This window comes from Pipistrellus kuhlii, unplaced genomic scaffold (genome assembly GCF_014108245.1).
Source record: "Pipistrellus kuhlii isolate mPipKuh1 unplaced genomic scaffold, mPipKuh1.p scaffold_m20_p_9, whole genome shotgun sequence".
Classification (NCBI taxonomy): Eukaryota; Metazoa; Chordata; class Mammalia; order Chiroptera; family Vespertilionidae; genus Pipistrellus; species Pipistrellus kuhlii.
The window spans coordinates 30,689,727-30,708,367 of record NW_023425595.1 but is presented as its reverse complement, the minus strand read 5'-3'; the positions used below and the strand labels follow the sequence as shown (position 1 = coordinate 30,708,367).

At 37.4% G+C, this 18,641-nt stretch overlaps 1 protein-coding gene across 1 annotated transcript; it reads left to right on the top strand.

Annotated features, from left to right (window-relative positions):
* The first annotated feature begins 11,988 nt into the window (after positions 1 to 11,988).
* On the top strand, positions 11,989 to 12,939 carry LOC118713217 (olfactory receptor 52B2-like). Its single transcript, XM_036427618.1, has one exon. It carries the CDS (start codon positions 11,989 to 11,991, stop codon positions 12,937 to 12,939), a length of 951 nt encoding a protein of 316 aa, XP_036283511.1.
* Positions 12,940 to 18,641: the final 5,702 nt, after the last annotated feature.

Here is an 18,641-nt window from a genome sequence, read left to right as displayed (position 1 = left end):
AGGCCACGGTGGGAGGGGCCAGGCAGGGTCATGGAGGATGGGTCTTAGCCAAGACCCATCCCTGTACCCACCCCTGCCTTGTGGCCCACAATTCCTTTCAAGGTGCATGCATTTGTGCACTGGGCCCCTAGTTGTGAAATACAAAAATAAAATTTTATAAAAGATTCAAAATTGAGAAAATTTTTCTACACCATTGAATCGTAGGGTTCTATCTGTTAATTACCAGTTTTCATTCTGACCTAGACAGGCCTTCCAGTCATAATGTGATACATCTCTGTCAGTGACACGTTACCAGCAACTCAGGGGCAGGAAGATCATGAAAGTTAACACATAATGCTCTTCAAGTGGAGTCTTTCTCTGTGCAACACTTACACCTCCATAATCGTGCACTTTCCCCATTTCCTGGGGGAAACATTTGGTCCTTTTTACACCATCAATCAAAAGTAGAACTGAAAAAAAGATTTAAAAAAATAAAAAATAATAAATTAAAAAGAATGCACAACTAAGGCATGCCATAGTACTCAAATAAAAGTAGAATAACAGTTAAATAAAAGTAAGTATAAGTTTTTTAAAAGAAGAACTGAAACATTTCTGTTTCCTCTACATGTGTTTGTACCGTTACTGATCATCTTTTTCTGAGAACATGTTTCTGAGCTTCCAACCACTTGTGGGTGGAAGCTCCAGACAAGGGCCCCTGCCTGACAAAACTGCAGAGCTTGGCAGTCTTCCAATATTAACGTATATGAGACAGGGAAGGTGACTGTAACATCAACCATTTTTCTAATTAAAGCACAGATATTTTGGTATTGGTTATAATCCAGGGAAGATTAAGCAATTTTACCTTATAAATTCTTACTGATTTACATATATCTATGAGGCAGGAACTGGAATTTATGTAGGCATAATTGTTGAGGCACATTGACAGTTTCAGTTTCAAGGATATGAATAAAATTATTTTAAACAGCAAATAAAGTCATGATGCTCTGCAAGTACAATGACAAACATGTAAATTTTGTACAAATTACATTCTGAAATCTGACATTTTTTTCTTTTATCATCTCTGTCATTATATAATACTATCATTGAGCATCCCTCTACATCCAGCCCTGCACCAAATAAGAGTAAGATTTATGAAGGCAGGAAGGAACCTCCTTTAAGTTATTCCTCATTGTATCAGATTTACATACAAGATACTGTATATGGGGAGTGAGATGTAAATAGAAAAACATACAGTTATATTGCTATGAATATAATTTTAATTATATTGAACTTGCTGGTGATAATTGTGATTCTGTTCTGTTGGTGGTATTGAGGTCAACATAATTACTGTGGTCATAATCAAATTCTGGTATTATTAGCATTTATGTAAATTCTTTTGACAAATTTTAAACAATTCTTCTTATGTTCTGTTTTGTTCCTAAGATATATTCAGATACCTGAATGTCTGTTGTTTATATATACCAAACATGTCAAACTCACGGCCCTCGGGCCACATGTGGCCCACAACAAATATTTTTGCAGCCCAGCCAATGTAATGGTATGTAAGAATGTTTTAATAAAAATGTCATAACTTGTTTTTCTAATATCCTAGTATACATAATTATTAATAATAAACTACAACGTTTGCTAATGACTGATTACTACAATCATGTTGCATTCATTTCCCTTACACACCTTACTCAAAGGTGCACCATTTCTCTCCACTAATACTAGCAGCGAATATTTTAGCAGCCAATTGCCACATCTATTAGTCTTGTACTGATTTGTTTGGTGTGCAGAACAGGAAATATTTTGCTTATGGACAAGAAAAATAGGTTTGTTTGCATTACACTTGTTAATTTGTGTAGTTATTCAGTGTCTGATAAATAAATGTTCAAGAAATATTAATTTTTATTAAAATGGTCTATTATTTTATATGAATGATTATTCATTTATTTCAGTCCTTTGTACTCAGTTTGTCTCTATCAAAATAAACTACATTTCTATGAAAATTCAAGTTTTTGGGTTTTATTGTGGCCCACATAAACTTAAACCCTGTTTATTTGGCCCCTGTTAGCCTTTGAGTTTGACATGTTTGATCTACACCACTACACTCTAACACATTATTTCCTGTGCCCTGTGTTTTTTTAGTCCAGAAACAATTAAAAAAATCATAGATCCAAAGTCAGAGAACTTCTCCCCAACAGGAGATGTAGGGACTAAAGGAAACACAGAGCCCTGAGGAGAATGTATTATTCCCTGGGCCTCGGAACATAATATGCTGGGAAGTAGACCACAGCAATGTGCTTAGCTCTGGAGATGGACTTAAAGTGATGGGAGAAGGATGATGGATCATTCTGGTTTCCCATTGGCCCACACTTCCGATTGGCCTTACAAGCTCCGATTTGCTCACTGGTGTCTCTCCACCTTAAATTTGATGTCTCAGAGGAAGACATACCAGCACCATTTCCCTTGTTCTCCAAGCCTCTCTTTAAGTTTCTGATTTCCTCAAACATTTTGCAGATTAATATTTTATACTGTATTCATACACAAGCTCAAACACATCAGGTCTTCTCTGTATCTGCTTTTTTTTTTTTTTTTCCAAATTTTGGATTGATCCAACATTTTACAACTCAAAGCAACCCTTCCTCAACCTACTCAAAAATGCATACTCTCTGTTGTAATTTAAGGTTTGAAATAAAAGGATTTCTTGGAGCTAAAGAGAAGAAATCTGATAAATTTATTTAATTTTAATAATAAATAATTAATTATAAAACAAGTATGTATAACAGGATATTTAATTTTAATAAAAAATAATTAATCATAAAATAATTACCGGTATGTATAACAGGATATTATAAAAAAATCTTTATCAGATTTTACACATCTTATTAACAAAAGGATTTCTTTCATCTTATTCCAAAAGCATTGAACCTCATAGAAACATTTCATAGGGTCAGGAAGGAGCACATTAGTTCTCTGGGGCCGAGGATGTGGGTTTAGGTCAGAGAATCAAAGGGAGGCAAGCATAAAACGATGAATATGGGATTTGTGGGAGGCACACATCCTAGCCTGTTTCTGTACATTCCACACACTGAGCCCTCCACTCACCTTCAATTGTCAACAAGTTTTATAGATCAAATATAGACTATACTAAAAAATCACTCTACTGCATATCTCTGCATCTACCAACAGGCCACAAATTATCCCGTTCTTCATTCTCAACTGTTAGAATGAAAACTGAGGCAATAAAATATATATATATATATATATATATATATATATATGGCTGAGTGTTATGACATGAAATACATTGACCCTAAAAACAAAATATCTACTTACACTATTTACTCAAAAGCAATAAATTGCCTATATTTCAGAAGACTGGACATGGGATCGTACCAAGGCCTGCATGAACATTCATTGCAGATTCAACTCCCTTTTCTCACGCTGGGGGTGGGTGGGTGGGTAGAAGAACAGGCTTCTCTTCAGTCCTGGGGACTGGCCATAGGCTTTCAGCCCACCTGGAAGAGTGAGGCCACTTAGGAGAAAACAACTGAAAATAAAAGCAGGCCTGTGAGTACCTGCTTGGGGGGGGGTGGGGGGTGGCGAGTGGGGGTGGGGGGGGGTATCAGAAGCAGAGCTTGAGTAGTCTTGACAGTGGTGTCTAGGACCTGCAAAGTGCTGTATCTAAAAATTTAGGTCTTTTTTTCCCTTGTAACTAGGAACTTCATCTTGAATTGGAGGACTGGGATTCCAGTTACTGAAAACATACGAATGTCCCTGGAATTGATTTTTGTCAATAATTGAAGAGTATTGCTAGTAAGTTATAGCATCAGTCATCATAGTAATGTGGTAAAAGGAAACCAGAGATAAAAGGGAAATTTTATAAGATCAATTTCAAACACACACACACACACACAGAATATTCACCTTGCAATCCTTTGTTACATCAAAGATCATCCAAAGTGAGAAATTTAGAAATTCCTATGGACATACAGGGATCAGAACAGATAATAATTGACAAGACAGCCCATTTTATTTGTTTGTTTGTTTGTTTGTTTGTTTAAAGTTTTACTTCTGGGGACAGATTTGAGAATAAAAATGCCAAAAGACAAGGAGATTTAACAAGTTCTGAATTGGTGGGAATATCCATTGTAGATATAATGTCTCTGCTATCTCATTGGAGGGGAAGAACTGACAGGTTATTTTGGTTATTAGATTCCATGATTCTTTCATCATGTTATCTTATTTCTCGGGGGGGGGGGGGGCCACAAGAATAATAAAGTTGAAAGTAAACTAATATATATTCTTAAAATCATTTATTTCAGTCACAGTGAGGGGCAAACAAAAAAAAAATGAATAGACAGCATATTTGATGATTGTGTGCTGGCAATGACAGAAGTTAATGAAAACAAGCTGTTGTTTAATTTTCACAATAACAAATCAGATAAGTTTTATATATTTTTTTTACAAATGTGAAACTAACTCCTCTAGAATATAGTTTATTGGCTCAGGGCTAATATGCAGTAACACCAGACTTATAATACAATTTCTTCTGTCACACACACACACACACACACACACACACACACATCAGCACATCCCCTACCCAAGACATTGCAGCCCCGAGGGCAGCCCAAAATACCACTATGCCATCATCAGTTTCTCCCTGACTACCAAGTAAGCCAGGAAGAAGATAGAACACAACAATACATTTATGTCAAAGCCAGCATGTGCCAGATCAAATGGGCTATGAAGAAACTCTGTGTCATGGAGTAGTCAAAGCCAACACCCTGATCAGGCCTGATGAAGAAAAGAAAGCATATGTTTGACTGGCTGCCCACTCTGTTGTTTTGAATGATGCAAAAAAAAAAAACTTGGGACATCTAAACTGAATCCAATTGTTGAATTCTAAATATAAAAACTATTAACTGTTAAAAAAAAAAAGAGAAAAAAGAAGTATAAAGTTATAGGCAATGAAATTATTTTTGGTAGGTAAATAGCCTATTCAAGAAACTATCTTGAAAGATGATGTTGAGCTAACATGTTGTCTTCCCCAGTTTGCCTTTTGTTCCTTTACACTTTTACAGATTGAGGCAGTCTGCAGGACAGCATAGAAGAGGGGATTAAGAGGAAAGAACTTAAGGCAAAACTCTGGCTACTGGCTACAAATTACCAACTCCACCATTCTTCATGTGTCCACGTGTACATGGAGATCTTACCTGTATCATAAGTCCTAGGATTGATTGTGATGTATGTAAGTCACTTTGCAAATTGTTTGGGACATCACATGACAGTCAGCTTTTTAATTTTTATCTTCCTCTAGATACTATGCAACAGATCCTGTGGATGCAGATATGGCTAACATGATTTTTTACTATCCTCAATGAAATCACTGATTAGTGGGAAAAACACTCACGGAAGTAGGCAATTCCAGTACAGAGAGACAAGAAATAGGAAAACAACAACAACAAAAACAAACAAACAAACAAAACAAAAAACAAGGAGCTGTGAGGACACAGTAGAAGTTACTAATATAGTTAGGAAAGAGAGCAGGATGGTCAGAAAGTTTATACTGCAGCTGTCTTTTAAAGAATAAAAGGGGAGTTTTCAAGGCAAACCATGGTAATAGAAACATGCTAGGCAGAGAGAACATTTCAAATGTGCAGAAGCAAATGAGAACACAGTGAGAGTTGAAGAACTCTCTACACCTTGACATACACACACCCTGGATGTAGATGAGGCTGAGAAGAGGGAAGGAGGACATCAGGAGAGTTTGGTAGGTGAGCAAGAACTTGTTCCTTGTGCCTTGGAATGTGGTTGGTCTTATTCCAAAAGCTAAGGGATGAAGGGGCTAATGGAAGGCTATACTAGAGAGTGTGACAGAGTGAAACATATTAGAAAGTTAATTCTGGCTGTCATGAGGACTTACTACTGGAATGAAGTGAGATGCACTTGGAGTAAAGCTTTAGAGACAGAAAAATTAGTTTGAGCACTTTCACTGTAGTGCAGGCAGAGATGACGTGAAACTAAGAATGCTGAACGGTCACAGGAATGAATTAATTAATGCTCCTTCCAGAGCTGAGAATAACGCAAGGCTAGTGAGATGCCTAGGATGCAAAATTAAGGGGGGTATTGGCTCTCAGGGTCTAAGTGCTCCTTAAAGTCTGTGCCCTAGACATCTCTATGGGCTCACTGCTCAGTACATGAATAATCAAGATGTGATTGGCACTGCAGCCGAAAAGGAATGAAGTATTTTCTTGACTCATTTGTCCTTGCCTGCAATTTAGCTGTGGGCAGGACTAGGCACCAAGTCCCTGAGGTCACTCCCTTTGGATTTTGCAGGAGCAATAAGTATTCTCAGGCTCATTATGTACTGTGGGAGTCTCCCTTTTGTGGCCGAGGGAATGGAAGCCGGTGAGTGAGCTAGGCTGCACACATAGCTGGAGGAACATTTCCAGAGAACTTAGACACACAGACACAGAACAGTTACTGTCACCACGCAGACTGCAAAAAGGCATCCCTGTGTCTGTGGACTGGTCATGTGGTCAGGAGGTAAAGTGTACTTTTTTGACTACCCTTCCCCATGCTTCTCATTCTCTGGATCTGCATCCCCCCTGTACCCTCTGCAGTTATTTCCCCCCTCCCCTAGGTTCATCTTTCATGTGCTCTTTCCCAAGAATAATGTCCACTTCTGCACCTTACCCTCTCAGTGGTATTTTGCAGCTGTGATGATCTCATTCTAGTTTCCTACTCACAGATACACATATGAGGAGAACATCAGCAGTCTGGGACCCCTGTATGAAATAGGCTTTTTAAATTAAATTTATCTTTATTGTTGAAAGTATTACAGATATCTCCTTTGTTTTTGTTATATTTTTCCCATTGACCCCCTCCTCCTCACACTCAACCCCTCCCAAGACTTCACCACAATAGAATCTATTTCAAGAAAGTGTTCTAATCTTTTATTTTTTTCAATTCTCACTAGAGGATTTTTCCCATTGATTTTTAGAGAGAGAAGAAGAGAGAGGGAAAGACAGAGAAATATTGATGTAAGAGAAACACATTGACTTGGTTGCCTCCTGCACACTCCCTGACAGGGCAGGGCAGAGAAGAATCTGCAACTGAGGTATGTGCCCTTGACTGCAATCAAATCCAGGACCCTTAGGTCCTAAAGCTCCATCCACTGAGTCAAACCTGCTAGGATAGAACTGCTGCTCTGAGATATGCCTGGGTGGGGAAAAGGAGCTCCCCATAGGTTAGGGAAGTTAGGGATGCTGTGGGTGCTCCTCAAATCTTCTCTCTGTGGGTGGCTAACTCCTGACTTTAACTCGTTAGTTTCTTATTAAGTCTGGGCTGATACACATCGCTTCTTCTACTTTAAAAGCTTGAGACACCACATCAGAGATGTTTTATTTGTTTTTTGTCCAACCAGTTAATCTTTGTAAGAAAAAAAAAAAAAGCCCTATTTTTAACTGTAAGTAATATTAGGAAGATATCTTAATATGAAATATAGAACAAGTATATATTGTTCCATACATACCACTATTCTTTGGTAACTGTATATCCCTTTCCTTTGACAATTTATGGCACCAACAAAGATTTCAAGCGCTAGTAATCAATACCACACTCTTCAGAGGATAACTCCAGATGCTTCATGAACCTGGAGCTAGTCCAACAGAAAATTAAATTAGTGTGGATTAGAGAGAATATTGCGTACATTCCTTTAAGGATTGGTGATATAAATTAAATAACTTCTCATGAAAGTCCAAATTTTTGGCACTCAATTTAATAATGAAACAAACTTCAACAAATTATTGTCATGTATTTGACAATAGTAAAATATTTTTCCACCATTTATTCTAAGATAAAGTGATTCATTAGTTCAATACCCAGATGTAATAGTTATATTTCTATTTTTATCTACTACACATCCTACCTATGAAAATATGTTTATACATCATTGCTATTTGTTCCACACTGACACCAAGCATACATGTTTTTGTGATCTCATTTTTATTTAATAATAAATGGTAAATTTTAAACAGCATTTATTTGTGTAGGTCTGTCTTTCCTGGTACTGAATAAAAAGTGTACGGTTGTTTTTGTTAATAAGAAAATTAATTTACTTTGTAATGAAGATTATTTATTAATTTGTAGGCTATTTCAAAGTTGGAATTTTTGTTTCTATTTTCTTTAAAGTGTGTAGTTTGTTTCATAAGTTCCTTTTTCAGTGATGAAACCCATTTAAGCATGAGGTAGGAGGGTTTCACAAAAATTTCTGGGAGGGGAGATTTGAGGAGATCAACTATACTGTGTTCTCTGGACAAAAATTCTTTGCTTACTAATTTTATTCAAATTTAATCCTGGTGTGCACGAACACAAACTTTAAAAAGTTAAAAATATAGCTTCAGTTTATAGCTCCAGAGACATGGATACAAGGAACAGCCTGAAAGATCTAAGAGGAGAGGGGAGTGATGGGACAGGAAGAGATTAACCAAAGAACATATATGCGTATATGCGTAGCCCACAGACAATAGTGTGATGAAGGCCTGGGATGGGGTCCAGGGTAAGGGGGTTGAATGAATGGGTAAATGAGGGGGGAATGTGGGACATCAATAATACTGTCAACAATTTTAAAAATTAAATTAAAAATCAATAAAGAAATATCAAATCTATTTTAAGAAGAGTTTAAATTAGTTGTATCCACTTTTATTTATGATCTAATTTTTGAGTTGCTCAAGTTACTTATTTCTGATCATGCTTTTTTAAAATAATAAAGTTGGGATATATTAATAAAGAAAACTCGGGGATATAAATGTAATATTTTTGCATAATCTGGGTAAACCTTAGTACAGAAAATCATCCCAAGTTTCAGAGCAAGTACTCACAAAGTGCTACACTGAAACTCCACGCATTCTCAAGTAGCAGCATCCCTAACCATAGTGGTAATGCTAATGAAACTTCAAAAATATGTCTGTAATCAACAGGTAATAATTCAGAAAACATAGAAACAGAAAACACTTATACTGACACCTTTATTCACATAGACTATAATTCTATATGCAAGATACTTATTTTATAGGCTTTGAGATTTTTTTCCCCTTTTATGTACAGGTTGATGTATTTTTGTACACATGGCAGGTGATCAATAGATACTTAGTAATTACAGATCAATAGTTGATTAGGCAACCATGAAAAATGAGATGGAATTCTTAGAATTAGAGCAAGATCCACTTTTGGATCCTTCTTTAGGCAACGTTGTGCCTCAGTTTTCACAGACATGAAATATAGGTAATAGGTTGCTATGAGGTTCATCTGAGATTATTATGAAAGCACCTTGTAAATGGTAAAATGTCAGGAATTAGTATTATTTATTATTAATTAAATTACTATTATTTACCTTTTCACTTAAATTATAAAACATTTCTGAAACATTCCATTTATGATCTATATAGTTATTTAAGTTTAACAAACATAATTTATTAGCCTTTTGAATATATTACTAGTAAATGCCTAATTAAAGAAAAAGGAATAACAATTTAAAAAGGGGAAAAGGTAAAAGAAAAGTAAAAAAACAACAACAGTTTATTAGATAAGTGTGTATGCTGGACCACAGAACTGTTGTTTAGTTCAATAAGAAAAAACCTTTGTGTTTCTATTCATTTTTTATGTTCTTTATAAAAATTAATCATTTTTTCTTATCTTAAAATGTTTAGTCAGAAAAAAATTGATTATCATGACTTTTACCATTTTATATGATTACCAGTTTTTTAAATTTTTTTAATTAAATTATAATCTTTGTACATATACCATTGCCCTCCCCCTCCTATAGATGCTCTCCCTCCCCAGAGTTCTGCGTCCATTGGTTGTACTTATATGCATGTATACAAGTCCTTCGGTTGATCTCTTATCTCCCACAGATCTCCCCAACCTCCCCGCTATAATTTGGCACTCTGCTTGTTGCTTTACTGTCTCTATATCTACCTTTTGGTTCATCAGTCTATAATGTTCTTTATTATCCATAAATAAGTGAGGTCATGTGGTGTTTCTCTTTCATTGACTGGCTTGTTTCACTCAGCATGATGTTCTCCAATTCCATCCAGGTTGCTGCAAATGATGAGAATTTCTTCTTTTTTATGGCAGCATAATATTCCATTGTGTAGATGTACCATAGTTTTTTGATCCAATCATCTGCTGATGGGCACCTAGGCTGTTTCCAAATCCTAGCTATTGTAAATTTGTGCTGCTATGAACATAGGGGTGCATATATCCTTTCTGATTAGTCTTTCTAGCTTCTTGGGATATATTCCTAGGAGTGGGATTACTGGGTCAAATGGGAGTTCCATTTTCAGTTTTTTGAGGAAACTCCACACTGTTCTCCACAGTGGTTGCACCAGTCTGCATTCCCACCAGCAGTGCACAAGGGTTCCTTTTTCTCCGCAACCTCGCCAACACTTGTCGTTTTTTGATTTGTTGATGTTGGCCATTCTGACAAGTGTGAGATGGTACCTCATTGTTGTTTTGATTTGCATCTCTCGGATAATTAGTGACTTTGAGCATGTTTTCATGTGCCTCTTGGCCTTCCTTCTGTCTTCTTTTGAGAAGATTCTATTTAGATCCATTGCCCATTTTTTAATTGGGTCACTTATTTTCCTTTTATTAAGTTGTATAAGCTGTCTGTAGATGTTGGAGATGAGACCTTTATCAGTGGTAACATTTGCAAATATGTTCTCCAGTACAGTGGGCTTTCTTGTTGTTTTGTTGATGGTTTCTTTTGCTGTAAAAAAGCTTTTTATTTTGATGTAGTCCCATTTGTTTATTTTCTCTTTAGCTTCCATTGCCCTAGGGGCAGTATCAGTAAAGAAATTCTTTTCGCATATGTCTGAGATTTTGCTGCCTGTGGATGCCTCTAGTATTTTTATGGTTTCCCGTCTTATGTTTAAGTCCTGTATCCATTTTCAGTTTATTTTTGTGTATGGTGTAAGTTGGTGATCTAGTTCATTCTTTTGCATGTATCTGTCCAATTTTCCCAACACCATTTATTGAAGAGACTGTCTTGACTCAATTGTATGTTCGTGCCTCCTTTGTCAAATATTAACTGAGCATAGTGATTTGGGTTGATATCTGGGTTCTCAATTCGATTCCATTGATCTATATGTCTGTTCTTGTGCCAGTACCAGGCTGTTTTGAGAACAGTGGCTTTGTAATACAGCTTGAAATCTAGTATTGAGATCCCTCCTACTTTACTCTTCTTTCTCGGGATTGCTGTGACTATTCGGGGTCTTTTGTTGTTCCAAATGAACTTTTGAAGAGTTTTTTCTAGGTCAGTGAAATATGCCGTTGGTATTTTAATGGGGAGTGCATTGAACCTATAGATTGCTTTGGGAAGTATGGACATTTTGATGATGTTGATTCTACCAATCCATGAACATGGTATGTTCTTCCATCTGTTTACATCTTCCTCTACCTCTTTTTTCAGTGTCGGGTAGTTTTCCGCGTATAGGTCTTTTACCTCCTTAGTTAAGGTTATTCCTAGGTATCTTAAATTTTTTGGTGCGATGGTAAATGGGATTGCCTTTTTAGTCTCTGTTTCTGCAAGTTCACTATTGGTGTATAGAAATTCCATAGATTTCTTGGAGTTAATTTTGTATCCTGCTACATTGCCAATTTCATTTTTTAATTCTATTAGTTTTTTTATGGAGTCTTTTGGGTTTTTTATGTACAATATCATGTCATCTGCAAATAAGGATAACTTTACTTCTTTTCCAATTTGGATGCCTTTTATTTCCTCTTCTTGTCTAATTGCAATGGCTAGTACTACACATTTGGGTCTGTAACTAAAACCTCTGCGTAGTTAGAAACTCGTTAACTGAGATTTTCTATAGCAGATCTGAGCTCACTGAGAGTTAAAAAATATACTGATATTTGAGTGTGATAGGCTAGCTCTCTAACTGTCTTTCTCCTTACAGATAAGTGATAAGCATTTCATACCATAATTCAAGCATGTCAGCTTCCAACTATTCCACTGTCAATTACGATATGTTTGTCCTCATTGGCATCCCCGGACTGAGGGAGTTACACACGTGGATCTCCATTCCCTTCTGCCTGATGTACCTGGTGGCCATGGCAGGAAATGGAATCCTGATCTACGTGGTGGCAGTAGAGCACAGTCTTCATGAACCCATGTACCTCTTCCTCTCCTTGCTGGCTTTTTGGGATCTGATCCTATCCACATCTACAGTACCCAAAGCTCTGAGCATCTTCTGGTTTGATGACGTGGACATCTCCTTCGGTGGTTGTGTAACCCAGCTCTTCTTCATGCATTTTGCCTTTGTAGTGGAGTCAGGCATTCTCTTGGCCATGGCTTTTGACCGCTATGTAGCCATCTGCTACCCACTGAGGTATACCACCATTCTTAGCCATGGTGTCATTGGCAAAATAGGGGGCGCTGTAGTGCTCAGGGGTTTTGCAACTGTTTTCCCCATCGTCTTCCTTGTGAAACGCCTGCCCTTCTGCCGGACAAACATCATTGCCCACACATTCTGTGAACACATGGGGCTAGCAAAGCTGGCTTGTGCTGATATCACCGTCAATATTTGGTATGGAATCTCTGTGCCATTGCTCAGTGTTATGCTAGACATGGTGGCAATAGTTGTCTCCTATGGGCTTATTCTGCGGGCAGTCTTCAGGCTGCCATCCCACGATGCTCAGATGAAAGCGCTCAGCACCTGTGGTTCCCATGTCTGTGTCATCCTCATGTTCTACCTTCCAGGGATTTTCACTGTCATTGCTCAGCGCTTTGGCAGAAAAATCCCCAAGCACGTCCACATCCTGCTGGCCAATCTGTATGTTCTTGTTCCTCCCATGATGAACCCAGTTATCTATGGAGTAAAGACTAAACAAATTCGTGAACGAGTGGCCCTTGTATTTTCTTTAAAAGGGAAGTATTACTGAGGTTGACTGGATAGTATTGTGGTTTTTGATAGGCAAAGGACTTGTATGCATGCATATAAGCATAACCAATGGATGCAAGACACTGGGGGTTGGGGTTGAGGGCATGTGCTGAGGGGTAGAGGAGTCTGGAGAAGGTCAATGGGGGAAAAAGGGAGACATATGTACTACTACTTGTAATACTTTAAACAATAAAATTAATTCTTTTAATAGAAAAGAGGAGAAACAGTTGCCATTTAGGGTAGGCTCTACTCACTGTGAAATTAGGCAACAAAATATTTTTTTAGGGATGACCCGAATTGCATGAGTTCCTTATTTCAGAGGTAACTAGGATTTTGAAAATCAGTGTATTAACAAAATTCTATTTTTGCATGCCCATAGGTTTGTGCAATATTTAATAACATAGCATCTCTATTTCTATCAAAAAATTTTTAAAAAACACTGCTCCTTCATCTGCTATTTAAATTTTAGATCTCTGGGTCCTCCCCAACAGCCATGATGGATACAAATTAGAATGGGTGAACACCAACACTGTGTACAAATTGGGGAAACACAGAGGCTCCCCCCACTTCTAGTTCATTTTATTCACAAAAGACCTGAACAGTCTTGGTATACAAATGTGCATGCCTGATAGCACCGTGCACACAGATGAAATGACATTTTCTGCTGTAAGTACATGATTTGAGAAGATTAAAAAAAAAAGAACAAGATAATTAAGTAAAGCGTTTGGAGATGTAATCTGCCTTGGATGCTGAGTGTTCCATAGAGCCCTCCTCTTTTTAATCTTTTTAACTTCTATCTCACAGGGTTGTTGTATGAAGATCCAATAAGAGAGTAGATGCCAATGCACTTTAGAAACTATTGAAAATATAAAATTCTGTGCAAATGTGTTGTGTCACTGTCATTAATGTCATTGTGTTCTCTGATATGAGCTTTCACCCTCCCTATGGTCAAAGGTTAAGAACAAAACAAAGCAAAATCCCTGTCCTTTGTCTACGGCAAAGTCCTTCTAGTCCCTCCTCCTTTCTTTTCCCATCAGGTTTCATCTCCCTACAGTGAAGCAGCCTATCAGAGGTGCATCACCCACTTTAGACAGAGGATGGCACAGGCAGGCACAATTCAGGTGCAGGTACTCCATCCGCACTGCCCACATTTCCAGGCAGTATGGGCCAGCCTTGCACTTCTTATCCTTCAAAATCCCCTATGGAAATTTTCAAAAAGAGTTTTTTACCTTGCTCCATAACCATGGAACTTCTTTCTTTCCAGCTCTCTGCTCAGATTTCTGGCGTTTTGTGGGGTATAGAGAAAATACATTTTTGTGTTTTTCCGAAGTCAGAGTTTCTGAATAAATTTTGTCAAAATCTTGGGATCCTGGGCTAAGACCAAGTCTTGGGAAATTAATGTATAACTATAGTGAATGAGATAACTATAGATAGTGAGAGGACTCCAGAAAGATTAAACTCCAGAAGTATGGAGACGATAGCTGGGTTTTAGAGATAAAGACAATGGTCTTATCTTTTCCCAGAGAGATTTATCTCCCATCAGTTTTCAAAGAAACTTTCTCGGAACAAGGGAAGGTAGGAGCAGTCTCTCTGGATTTTATAAGCAGAAAAATACAGTTCTCATTTCTTGACTTTGTATTTATATGACATTTGACCTGGACTTCATTGTATAGCCCTAGGGCTAAGAATTGGGTGTGAGGGACCACACAATTATTATTTTATATATATATATATATATATATATATATATATATATATTATTGATTTTCCACAGAGAGGAAGGGATAAGGATAAAGAGCTAGAAACGTTGATGAGAGAAAAACATCGACCAGCTGCTTCCTGTACACTCCCTATGGGGATGTGCCTGCAGCCAATGTACACGCCCTTGACCGGAATCAAAGCTGGGACCTTTCAGTCCACAGACTGACGCTCTATTCACTGAGCCAAACCGGTTTCGGCAATTATTTGCTTTTTATGCAAATAATGATAATATGTCCCTGATCCAGAATACTTGTATACATTCAGGATAAAACTGATAACATGAATATTTAAGACCCAACACAGGATCAGTACAAACTTCCAGTATTAATGGTCTTCTCAACCCTCTAATTCTTGGGTGGCTGCTGTACCTATGCCCATCCTTTTCTCTACTTCCCATTCTATTTCCTGTAGCCACATAAATACACATACCTAAAGGAGCTTGTCTAAATCACAATAAAGTAATGTGTTCCTCCCCACTCCCAACAATATTATTAAGCTTAGGAATATGAAGGGTGATTGGGGGGAAAATGATCAGGGGACATAAAAGTCACAGGTCAGAAAAAAGAGCCCAGAAGTGGCTGAAGCTCAAGTTCTAAGTTAAGACATCATGGCCAGGGCCACACCCAGGTCAGTGAGTGGACTTCAAAAGGATGGTAGCCAGTGTGTGCTGGTGAAAGCTTAGTAACTAACTTTTGGGGGTTTGATTTGTGGATTTGCTGAGTCACAAAGTATAGATGCTTCCACTATGACTGATTTCAAGAGACTTCCTGGAAAAATTCCTAAAAAATTAATACTTTGCTCTTATGAGTGAAATATGGTAGCACTCATACTTGGGTAAAAACTGCTGTTTGAATTTTAACCTTGCTATCTGACTTCTACCTTCGATTGCTTGCTTAAACAATAGGGTAGTTACAGGAGATTGACTCCCACTGACTCAGTAGCTTCAGGGGTAGAAACTGTAGATAACCTTTAGTTCTGCTTTTGTATTATGGGCAAGATAGGGCCACATCCAATGTCAAGCAGAGTGTGACTGGGAACCAACCCTGCAGGCCGTCCCCGGTCTTTAGAATTTAGTCCTGAGGGGCCAATCAGGGTTAGCCGAGGCAGTGACATCACCGACCTGAATAAAACTCCTGGACTGGGCGATATTCGCTCTCTTCCGCCATGCTGCCGGCATGAGTGGGATAGCCTATGCTAGCATAGAGATGGCTCTTTTGTTTATTGCATCGGACTCGGCTCCCTGGTGGTCCTTGGGGATCATGACTGGAATCCCCAGCCAGGACCATGAGGGACCCCGGTCCGGAGAGCCTGACTGGCCGCGGTAGGTGTGTGTTTGTCTGTGTTTCTGTGTGAGTGCTCTGGAGGGACTGCCCCTCCATTGGGGCTCTTACCTGGGTGTTTACCGGCTGCTGCGTCAGCCATGGTTTGAGTCCAGATTCGAATCTGTAATAAATTCTAGCATGCTTAATCAAATTGGCTCCGGTGGTCCATCTCTTGGGGACTCGCTTCGTAACATTGAGCCAGAATGAAAAGCTCTAGCACATCACTGATTACAGCTCTTAATAGGCCTAATATACTTGGATTAGGATGAACCTGAAAATTTCAGCATTGGTTTAACTCAGATGTGAAGGACTGAAGTTAGTATAGAGAAAAATCCTGCCTCACTGGGGGGTAGGATTATGAGTGGATAAGAACAAAGATTTTGGAATCAGGCACACTTTTTACTACAATGAACATATTTTTTAACTTCTTTATTAAGGTAAGATTCACAAAATAAATTTCACCATTTCAACCATTTTACATGTTGAACAACTATTGACACTAATTCCAAAACATTTTCGTCACCCTTAAAACAAACCCAATATTCATGAAACACTTTTTTAAAAATACGTTTTTATTTATTTCAGAGAAGAATGGAGAAGGAGAGAGAGAGATAGAAACATCAGTGATGAGAGAGAATCATTGATCGGCTGTGTCTTGCACACTCCACACTGGGGATGGAGCCTCAACCTTGGCATGGGCCCAGACAGGGAATTGGACAATGACTTCTAGGTTCCTAGGTCATCATTCAACCACTGAGCATGCTGGCCAGACCCTCTTTATTTAAACTTCCCCCAATCACCTGGCAATGTTAATTAATTTTCTGTCAGTATGGATGTGCCCATTCTGAACTTTTCACAAAAATATTATAGAACCATACAATATGTCAGCCTTTTGTGATGGCTTTTTTCACTTAACATAATGTAGGGTCAATGCAAGCAATAAATATTTAGCACCAATCATGTGATAAAGGTCTTTGAAGATATGTTAGAATATGGGGGTTTTATTCTAAGCAAAATGAGTAACTGTTCAATGGTGTGCAATAATTTTAAGTAAAGGACTGACATGATCTAGTTGAAGTTTAGAGTAATAGCACTCTAATTTTTTAGTGAAAAATTAAATGGAAGAAAAATAAAATAAAGGTAGCAAATTTTTAAATGAGGCTGCTGAGAAAAATCCAGGACAGAGAGAAAGTAGTGATCACAATTTAATGTGAAACATGAATGAATTTAAGGATATTAAGAAGGCATCATTAATAGTAAATTAAGTTTAAAATAATTAAAGAAAATAAATTTTTTAAAAAACAGATTTTGACATGAGAATCTAGTTGACTTTTGTACCATTTAGTTAACATAGAGAGTTCAAGAGAATGTGTTGAATGTGTTGATCATGAAGAAAGAAAGAGAAACAGATGGTACCTTTTTTTTCATGTAGATTTTTAAAATGGGATAGTCACAAGAAGTTATCAAATAGAAAATTAACTATATGAGACAGAAAGGATTGGGAGTGGGCTATATTTAGACTTTTCACCAGTTTATATTGATGGTTATTGAATTTATGAGTTGACTGTGTGCTAGACAAATTTAACCTCACAACAAGACTATGAATTAAGTACTACCCTTTCTCTTATTTTAAGAAGAGAAAATTGAAACAAGATAAAGGGACCAAAGAAAGAGTAAAAATTTTGTGTATTTATGTTTTTCTTGTATATCCCCTCCTATTGTGGATCAATTGCCATATGCCCTGACTGGGAATTAAACATATGACTTCTTGGTGCATGGGACCAAAGTCACATAGGCCTGACGGAATATGTAGATTTTTAAGGTGAGATATTAAAAATCAACTATAGCTGAAACTGGTTTGGCTCAGTGGATAGAGCGTCCGCCTGAGGACTGAACGGTCAAAGGTTCGATTCCAGTCAAGGGCATGTACCTTGGTTGCGGGCACATCCCGAGTGGGGGGTGTGCAGGAGGCAGCTGTGTATTTATGTTTTTGATGGTAGAAAATTAGGATAATTCCATCTGAAGTCTATCATTTTCTTGAGACTTGAAAAATTCTTTCCTCTCTTTCTTTAATTCTATCAATTATTTTCTCCAAGAGAAATGAAGTCTTGAAATTTATAAACATTGGATCCATTATTGGAGGGGCTTTCTACTAGTGATTTACATAAGAAATTCTATTTTGTTGTCATTGTGGTTTTCTTTTATTTTCAATTACATTCAACATTCAATATTACTTTATATTAGTTTCAGGTGTACAGCATAATGGTTAGGCAATTATATAATTTATGAAGTGATCCCCACCTATAATTCTAGCTGTCTGACATCATGCATAATAATTATAATATTATTGACTGTATTCCCTGTGCTGGTTTCTGCATCCCCAGGACTATTTTTTTAACTACCTATTTATACTTCTTAATCCCATATTTTTCACCAAACTCCCCGCCCCTCTACCATCAAGCAACCAGTTTGTTCTCTGCATCTAATAGTCTGTTTTTGTTTTGTTTATTTATTTTGTTATTTATATTTCACATATAAATGAAATCATATGATATTTGTTTTTCTCTGTCTGACAAATAAGTTATATTAAATAAATATAATTACTTGACTTTCCACAATC